This window comes from Epinephelus moara, chromosome 12, assembly GCF_006386435.1.
Source record: "Epinephelus moara isolate mb chromosome 12, YSFRI_EMoa_1.0, whole genome shotgun sequence".
NCBI lineage: Eukaryota > Metazoa > Chordata > Actinopteri > Perciformes > Serranidae > Epinephelus > Epinephelus moara.
In genome coordinates, this window is record NC_065517.1 from 7,251,993 (window position 1) to 7,262,248 (window position 10,256).

Here is a 10,256-nt window from a genome sequence, read left to right on the forward strand (position 1 = left end):
GGTCCTCCGGCAGACTAGGCCTAAGTCAGCCTAACTAGGGGCTGGTACAGGGCAAGCCTGAGCCAGCCCTAACTATAAGCTTTATCAAAGAGGAAAGTCTTAAGTCTAGTCTTAAATGTAGAGACGGTGTCTGCCTCCCGGACCGTAACAGGAAGATGATTCCACAGGAGAGGAGCCTGATAGCTGAAGGCTCTAGCTCCTGATCTACTTTTTGGTTGATCCCATGGCCTCCCATGTTAACATGCCCAACTTTATGGCAGAATTGACTTTTGTTAAGCCCCGCCCCTTTGTGATGGTCCGTCAAGCTGTCGGAGCTAGTATGGAGCCCACACTGTCACTAACTTTAATCCCTTAAGAAAAGTTATGAAATTTTTAGAAAGTGATTCGAGAGAGAAGCAGGCAGAGGGGTCTACAATATGTGTTTGAAGGATATGTCAAACTCACTCAGCAGCAAAACAGGTTAAAAAGATGAAGACAGGTAGAAGCTAAAACCTAACATACAGATGACAGTGTAAAAGTGAACCACCACATCAATGGTGATCAAGACTGAACACAATGAAAATAGAGGGACACAGTGTGTACAGATGAATGTTTTTTGGCTTCCCCCTGTAGTGCTGCCAGTATCAGCACTTCCACCTCCGGATGGGCAGGAATCTGCGGGAGAAGACAAACAACTTTCATCTGCACATACTGTGATGACACACAGCTGGTTGAATATTGGCAGTTTCCCTGCTTTCCCTTACTGGTCCCTGTAGGTCTTTATTCACTGTTATAATCATTAATAAGCAAAAGTAGCATGTGTTTAAATTCAGTAGGCTTTATCTTCAGTAGCTAGCTAACCCTACACAAACAAAGGTTTGACTTTGGATTTTTGGACTGAGAAGAAATGTCTATTTCCTTCCAACCTCTACAGGGAATGAGTATTATCATTACATGACGTGCCCCAGGCACAACGTTTATCTTGAAATCTACAAAACCAGCCCTAAAACTTAGAAACTCTGAAACGATTCGATGAGAGTCTGTGGAGCACAGTCATGTAGCCTAGTTGTCGGACTCTGGTGGGTGCTGGTCGATGCTACACTATGATAGGCCAGTCTGTGTTAAACGGGTAGTACTAAGCAAAGGGTCAATTAAACATGTTAACAACCTGGTATAAAAAACTCTATAGCAAATCCTAGGCTTAAAGTTGTGCATAATTAAGGGCGTGGCCGATTGCAGTAACAGGTGGGTGCTTTCACTAGCTGCTAGCTGTTTGCTCGGCGTCATCTCAGCTAGTTTTTCATGCAAATATCAAACTAATAATATGGCTTGCTGTGTGGTAAGTTGTACTAACAAACCATCCAAAAAGTTTTGGTGAGTTAGCTCGTTAACTAGCTAATTAACAAGCTCATGAGTTAGCTTTGGGTCAGCCCAGCAGTGCTAATGGGAGTGCATTCTAGCCACAGTTATTAAACCAGCATGCACCAAAGAATTTAGTGTGTTATTACAGTACTTTTGAACAAAAGGTTTCTCTGTGGGGTTGGAAAATAATGATGTTAAAAAAATATTGACATTAAACTGGCCATAGTAATGCTAATGTTATGTTAATGTTAGACTTGGCTAAATACAAGGCAGAGCCGAGCACCCATTGGCTCTGTCTGGCGTGGTTGCGGTGGTCTGTTCATGAATTCTAGTGTTGCCGATGGTGAAGACAGAAAGAGAGAGAGGAGCTGTTCCAGTGTTGGGACAGGAGGCCAGGTGTCTCCTAAAGGTGGCTTATAACATTAGAGCCAGCCAGCCGGCACTGCTTCCCAGCCAGGCACAGCGGTCGGCCCATGGCTGACTGAGCTGCTTCACCTGTGCATTGGACGGTGTCTCCAGCTTAGTTTCATCCCTGACACCTGGTACTGCCTTGGTATAGCCAACCTCAACCCAAAACACGTTTTAAATTAATGAATTAGGAAATAAAGGTAGCTGATATTTTGGTACTCAGTGGTGTGATGTCATTCTTCAATCTAGTACCAGAGTTTAACAGGTTTAAAGTTAAGTTACTTTCACTGCTACCCATGGTGAAAAAACTCCTGACCAAAATGTACTGCATAATGTTACACCTGCATTTCAGGTGCACCTGCATAGCATCTTAGCCTTAGTCAGTTTCGTAACGTCAAGCTAGGTGGCCGTATTTCAGCAACCAGGCTTCATTCTGCCTGCATTTTTGGAGTAGTCAGGAGTTAGGCAGAGTCACCCACTACCAATGATGATGGCCGGGAGCCTCCCACTAAGTTTCAAAAAGGCTCTTCAGAACCTTAAGTGTATTGTCACAAAGACTACATCCATTATATTAAGTCTATGATTCGCACCTACTGAAAGATGTTGCAGAAGAGCCATGAAGGCCTAGTGCAGGGAAAGATTAACTCTTTTGAACAAGGAAGTAATTTCACTCTTTTCTTAGCAGTGATGATACTTTAACCTCAACTCATCAGCATGGACACGGTGAAACTGAGGAATGATTAAGTGTGTGACTGAGGACAGAGCAGGGAGAGGTCAAAAAGCCGATGAGCTGTCAGGGCACCGTCTGGTCGCTTCCTGGCATTTGACCCTAAAACCAAGTTGACTTGAGGATACTGGGTGATCAGTCATGCATTTTCACTCAGTCACTTATTAAAGCTCAAGGAAAAATATTTGTAGTTCACGGGTCTGACCCCAGCGACCTCCCTCAACAGGTAAATAAGGAACAGTCCTTTACAGGTGTGTGGTTAAGGTCACAAGAAGGTCAAGTTCAAAGATGGCTCACATTGGTTTTAAGTCCCTTGATCACCATATTGCAGCTGGAGTGATCCCATTTTAAGATGGTCTCTAGTTTTGTATTAATTCTACATCATACATGTCCTACTTAACATGATGCTGGCTTACTCTTCTAAGCTTTATCCTGATCAGCTGCTTTATGTTCTAAAATTAGAATGTTGTGAGTTTTGTTGTTGTTTTAAAGGCTAATTTGGTCAATATTAAAATTTAATATTTCATGTTTATACTGAACTTATCTTACACATGGCCAACTGTAACGTCTGATAGACTGACACCTGCCAAACCCAAATAAGTCAGCATAATAATCACAAATAACAGTTTCCTGTATGCGGTTGCTGTAACATGGCTATACACTCTGAACCCCGCTCTCTAGTGTTTTCATGGGAGTTCCATAACGCTCTGTTTCTGGACAAAAACGTAAGACTTGGGATCTGGGAGTCCCTTTTCTGTTCTTCAACCAGGCCAAAGCAGCTGGTTGGAAATTTGGCCTACACATACTACATACATGTTTATAGCAGCATGGAAGAGGCATCAGAGGTAAGGTTCCCTCATCTGTCCAAACTTTTCTTTAGACCACTGCTTCAACAGTTTCTTGACTGTTGTCTCATTCAGAGCTAATTTCATCTGAGCTAGCTTCATCATTCTCGTGCGCCAGTTCTGCTTTTAAATGTTCTGATTCATAAATGGCACAAACACAAATTCCTCATCATCAGGAGCCTGCTACTCTGCACTAAACCTGACACCAAGGTAGTGCACCATTATGTTACTGTGACCTGTTTAAAATACAACGCAACAGAAGCACAAGTAGAGAAGAGTCTCAAACAATCTGAATATAAAACAACAGTGAAACAGCTTAAAGGAGTGATTTTCTGTCTCTGGTGGATGGATGTAATGCAAACAACTTCAATTTAAATGTTTTCAAAACCAAGGAATTAGTCGTAGACTTTCACAGGAGCTGTGGGGATCACCCACCCTTGGCCATCAACAAAGTTCTACAAGTGGACAGCACGTCAAAGACAGCACACCAAATTCTTTTCTTTTTATAACAATTGAAAAATGTGCCATATCCAAGTAAAGTTTGGTGCAGTGGAGAGCATCCTTATGAATGCAATAACTAAGTGGTTTGCCAACATGCCAGCTGAGGACAGGAAGACATCTGGACAAAGTGGTGCATACTGCATCCAGAATTATTTTATGTAATCTCCCACCCCCAGCGGAAATCTATAAGGCTAGACTACCAAACAAGGGCCTTAAGGACCCTAATAACATTTTTAATTTCCTTCCATCTCACAAAAGATTAAGAAGCATTAGGACCACAACATCAAGGTTCCAAAACAATGCATATCCTGAGGCTGTTTGCTTCCTCCCACAGTCCAAAGACATGCAGNTATATATATATATATATATATATATATACATATACATATATATTATAGGGCTGTTTTAATGCATTTAAAGCATCTTTTTTTAACCCAATCCCCAGAATAAATGTTAGTACTGTACATTTCTGCAAACCATCAATGTTACATTTGTACATTATCATGTAGCAGAAACGTTGAAACTTTTCATTTCTTTACATTTAAACAATGCTGTAATTAGCGCGTGGTTAGGCTTAGACACAAAGAAAAAAACACTTGGTTATAGTTAGGAAAAGATCATATTTTGTCTTTTCTGTATTTTGTCATATTTGGTCTTGGAGGCACAATTACCACTGGAAAAAAAGCGATGTATCTGCAAAAACCAACCGCTTTTCATGGCACTATCCCCAGTGGAAATATAAATACTGGTTACTAAAGACCACCCACGTTTGGAGGCTAAAAAGCCGCTGGAAACACAGTGATGTCAACCGGTTTGGTTGTTGGTCTTGAAAAGTGGTCTGCAGCTTGGCTGGCAGTGTCACATCATCCACCATCCCTTCTTCCTACAATGACAATGTCAGCTCATATACTATACGTCACTTTAGTAGCGTTGATACGGTATGGTAAAAAACGTACAATGCTTACACATTCCTCTGGCGACTGGGCTGCTTTGTCTTTATGGGTTATTTGACGCTTCTGCTAATTTCAATACAGGCGCCAGTGTTCTACCTATGGAGCTTTCATGTGTTAGATGTTATTTTACCCACCTGTTTCTGTTTGAATGATTATTTTATGGATATGGATATCACCTATCTGTGTTTAAGTGGCTTCGCTATTTTTTTTTTATATAGGTCCAGTAACATGACATGATTCTCATCCCACCACCTACATGATTGTAAACATGTAGTGAATCATTGGAATATTAGGCTTCTTGTGCATTTTAGTACAGTCTGTAAATAGCTATTATTATTTAAAACCACACTTATTCTCGACTGATTACAATCAGTCAATAAATAAATCTTTCATTAACCCCATAAATGTCTGTGTGAAAATTACATATACGTATATGTATATGGAAAATGTATGACTTTCAATGGACTTTTACTGCTTACTGCACAATAGTAAAGTTGCTGCCAGATACTTAAAACATAGCCTAGCTAGCTATAGGCTACACATAACCTGTGTCAGAAAGACAATAAAACCAAATCTTATCATTTCTAAATGTGAATCCTCACATTAACTTGAAAGGTCCAGATAGTGGAAAAATGTCTTATTATCTGACATTACTCAACATTTCCTCAGTTGAAAATCATGTATGCAAGTGCAACTTTCAAAGCCACGTGTACAGGGTTTTATTATATTTTATTATAAACCTACTTATTACTGAAAAATATAGGGTTCTCCTGGCTGTACACAAACTGTATATATACAGACATATTCTTGCTATGCGACAGTTAAAAAAATATGCAAGAACATTTTCCATAGACATATAAAAGACTGTAGCAGCGTATTAAATTGGATAAGTGTATGTTTTTTGTTAACAAATTCTGTTTTTTCATTTGTAAGAGGGAGAAGTGTTATTTTCCCTCAAACATGAGAGCCATTGAAGCCAGGGGTTCATTTACACGAGATTAGCTCATAACAAGCCTTGTAATCTTTTACTGATGCTATTGACAACATGCAGATGAGCACCAGTGCCATTTTGTTCTCAGTACAGTTTTATTTTGCAGTATGACAACAGCTCGGCATCTCTGTGTTTTCTGACATGTAGGTCCGCTTGGATTTGGTAAAACTGATTTAAAGATATGGATTGGATTAAGTTGTTCCAAATTGCTGCATTTAAAAGACAGCACTCTGTGTAGGCTGCATCAGAGGATTTTTTCATGTGCCAGAGCATTAGATTGCTGCATAGAGCAGCAAGAGTAAAGGCTTTAGGTTGAGTCACTGTTGTGGTACATTATTGCAGTGACAGAAGGCGGTACCACAATTTATTATGGTTGGGAGGCAAAGTCAATTCCCAGTTATATCCACTCAACTAAGCTTCTCAAATCTCAAACTGTATTTTTTGACAGATGCACAGCATACAGACTGTATAACATGTTTTACATTTCTGCTTTACTAAAAATGACATTTAATTGCTGGCCCTTCTTCCGCCTGGCTGACCTTTCCCAAAGCCACAACAATAGCAATAATTCAGAAAGCACATTAACACACTCAGATTACAGGTTACGTAATCAGAGTAAGTGATTTTTCCAACCTGGCACACGTCACCTTTTGATGCTGTCAGCTAAAAACAGAGAGCTTTGATTAGCGAACATGTCAGAGGGCTCTGTCCTCACTCGACACCCCAGCGAATAAAAGAGACCAACACAAGCAGGTCAAGTCTGCCCTGTCACTAAAGTGGTGTCCAAAAACTAGTGATGGCCTCATAAAGCCTCATGAAGCAATTTATTTATTTTCTGAGCCCACTAGATGGCGTTCTTGGTTTAAAGAGAGAGGCTCAAAGAATAGCAATTCAGTGTGCTTTCAACCTTTTGTTGAACAAAAAGCGCCATCTAGTGGGCTCAGAAAGTAAAGAAAATGCTTCATGAGGCTTCATGAGGCCATCACTACCAAAAACTCAAGACTGGATTTACTGTTGCAACACATTCTCACTCCTAACTCATCAAAGACCAACTTCTTTTTCAATGACCCTACACGTCAAACCATGATGTCCTAGGCACTCCTCCACCGTCTGTTTCAGATGTTCTGGGACTGTGCATCAATTTACACTCCTTACATATCTGCATATGTGTAGATATGCACACCTGCCGGCTGCTGACTTTCTCGCTCTTTATACTACAGTAGCTGCAAAAAAGGCTTTTAAAAATGCAGCAGCCTGGTGCGTCTCGTGCCACTGCTAAAGGCTGTCTCTGAGCTTCAGTCTCTGACGCCGAGGGCCACTGACCAAGCATCAGTATTTGACGAGATGGGAGTGAGACCAGGTTGACTGGTGTCATTGTTCTTTTACTGAAAGCTGTTAGTGTATCTTTCATGTGGCACAGTTCTTTTCAAAAAGCAGAGATGTGTGATCTAAACAACAGCAGGATCCCTGAAATCATATTTTTTTGTTCATGTTTTTACATGTTGGAACAATTCAATAATAGATCAGAACTGGAATCTGGAGTGCAGAAGAGGTCAATGCCTTGTTGTTATCAAGATCAGCATCAACTCCCCCGCAAGATCAACCCAATTGCCAAAGTAAAAGCTGGTATTGTATGTTCTGCAAACCACTGATATGTTGAACAAACACATTCTCACTTTGACCTCTTCACATATCGACGCTTGGTCATGGACTTTCCACATTGAGATATGATGTGCAAGGTACCCTGGGTGTGTTAGTTGTTGTGTTTTGGGTTGCGTTCTTAACTTCAATCTGTTACATGCATTTTATATTTTCAAAATACATTTCCGCTTTCACAGGTAATGTACAGTTTTCATACAGTCTCTTTCAAAATAAACACATTACGTCGGTACAAGACTGCAAATTGATGTTTTTTTTCATCAACAACAAACGCATGTGGTTACATTTTGCCTACAAACCACGTGGTTGGGTTGAGGAAAAAAGAAAAGGGTTAAGCTTTACAATCATACGGGAAGTAAACACCAGCCTCTTCAGGTGAAAGTCATGGTTGTTTGATCCATCTACCACCCCTGCTGCCCGCCTGCCACAGTCAGACTTTCAGCACCTTAACGCCAGAAGTCACTTGCCAAGCGCTGGCTTTTGACAACTTCAGAATGAGACCAGGTTGAATTTGTATATTATTATGGAGCAGATACATTTACATGCAATGGTTAACGTGTGGTGTGGCTCAGGCTCAAAAAACACTTGGTTAGGGTTAGGGTAAAATCAGATTTTTGCCTTAAATACCTGGTTTGATCGCCACGATCACAGCTGAAAGTGTCCCAAACTATCATTAAAAAAGACCTATTATTGGTCTGCTGCTTTCTTCTGCTTGGCAGCAGTTTCGTCTATATGTCTCATCATCCACCATCCCCCCCCTCCTGCTGATGAGAAACTGAGCTCATATACATATATTCTGAAATACATCTTATGTATGAAATTTACAAATCTAACATATCCGTGGTTTGCAATGCCAACATTTGATTGTGGCGACTAGGCTGATTCTGGCTTTCAAAGTAAATATTTTGCCAGTCATTACTTGCTGACAGAAGCTTTTTGGGACAATCAAATTGATGCTTTCCCTAAATCAGAATGAATAATAACATTACATCATCATGACAAAAGCCAGAGCGACAGAAGAGGGAAAATCCTTTTACTTCCTTACAACCAAATGCGACAGTGTCATGTGCTAATTTCATAACTGAGCTCCATGGTGAAAAAAAGACTAATCTGAAATCTGACTGTTCAGTGACAATCCTCCAAAAAACAATCAAGAGAGCTAACTTTTGTATAACAGACACATTTTTGACGAAATTAATCTCAACTCAAATGTCTCTATAGTTTTCATCTCATGGTTTAGTTGTGTTAAGATTATTCTGTTAAACTATTATTTCCATTCGCTCCAACCTTTCACATGAGGACGTTTGTGCACAAACTCAAATTAGCAATGACATGATAAAGGATATGAAATATGTGAGATGGTGTAAAGGCAGGCATTCATGAGAGGCTTACACAACAACAGACCTCAGACAGCTTCTCATATTGTTTTAATGAATGATAATAAGCATATCTAAGATAAGTTCGTAGAACCAAACAAAACTGGAGCATCTACAATTTGAACTCCACAGCAACTGAGCAATCTCAATCTGCTGATGAGGACCATGTGACGCAATAGAAAGATCCTGAACAAGCCTGTTAGTGGACCTTGAGTTGAGCTTTTTTATCAGCTGCTGCTTACAGGGTTTAGAAATAACTGTCAAACTCATCAGTTTGATCTGGAATAGACTCATGTTTATCTTGTAGTTTTTCCGAACGCAGTTCTAAGGAAGAGGATTAGGGCCACATGGGAAAAATGAATTTGACTTCAAAGTTATGAAAACAAAGTAAAAATCTGAATTCTGACATTATAGCAAGACTTCGTCCACAAAATGATCATTTGTATATCAGTTAGTCATGCCATGTTACCTTGAATTTGTGAAGAAAATTCTGTTTTTCTCACGTCTCTACAAAAAACAGTGAACATACAGTATTGAATTATTGATTGTTTGATTGGGTACGATGTTTAACAGCAAAACCGTTTACAAACTCTTAAACTTTCATGAAAACCTTACTTTTTAAAACTGAACTACAAGTGAAACTTACACTCTCTTCAAAGTCAGAAGTGCAAAGAAATGTGTTTGGGAAGACGTGAGAAAAACACATTTTTCTTCACGAATTCAAGGTAACACAGAACGACTAACTGATTTACACATGGTCATTTTGTAGGTGAAGTATTCCTTTAAAGTCAAGCTCATACATTTTTTACATTTGGCCCCAATCCTCTTCCATACAAATCAGTGTCTTCAATGAAGATGTATTTTCTTGGAGCTGCTGGATTGATCTGCCACTTGACGTGCATGCAGGATATTTAATTTGTTTCAACAAAAGTGTGAAATTTAAGTTTTTACACAGACTTTATTGAATTAAAATGACTAATTTCAGTCATCCAATCCTCTGCTGTATTTCCATCAGAATGATGAACTGATGAACTGACCTGACGAGTCGGTATGGCTGCAGCATTTGTCCTTTGGCACGCGTCTGCCCGGACACACCGACCATCCAGACCAGCAGGTTGAGCAGCACCACATCCGTGTGCATGGTGTCCAGCGGCCCGGCCCTCTCCAAAAGTCTCAAAACTGCAGGTTACTCCCGCAACTTTTCCCGCACAGGACGCGCATTCCGCACTCGCTTCGCGCCGTAAACATAAGTGAGAATCTATACATGGATTCCACAGTATTAAACCTCACAGAGGAGGAGGAGGAGGAGGAGGGGGGAAGCAATTCCGCCTAAACCTACAAATCCTCCGCGTGAGATAGCTCGGATTTGTTCTGTCGGTGGAGTCTGAGCAGGAGCGCACAACACGGTTTTTCCACCTGGTGAGAGCGGAGTGCTTCACCTTCACATGCACAGGT

General features: G+C 40.4%; 1 protein-coding gene across 1 annotated transcript in view; it reads right to left on the bottom strand.

The window, feature by feature from the left end:
- Positions 1–10,046, bottom strand: part of LOC126398856 (gamma-aminobutyric acid receptor subunit rho-1-like) — a 28,704-nt gene extending 18,658 nt beyond the window's left edge. Inside the window, exon 1 of the mRNA XM_050058498.1 lies at positions 9,839–10,046. Coding sequence (XP_049914455.1) covers positions 9,839–9,942 — 104 coding nt within the window. The 5' untranslated portion in view covers positions 9,943–10,046. The remainder of the gene's footprint in view (positions 1–9,838) is intronic.
- Positions 10,047–10,256: the final 210 nt, after the last annotated feature.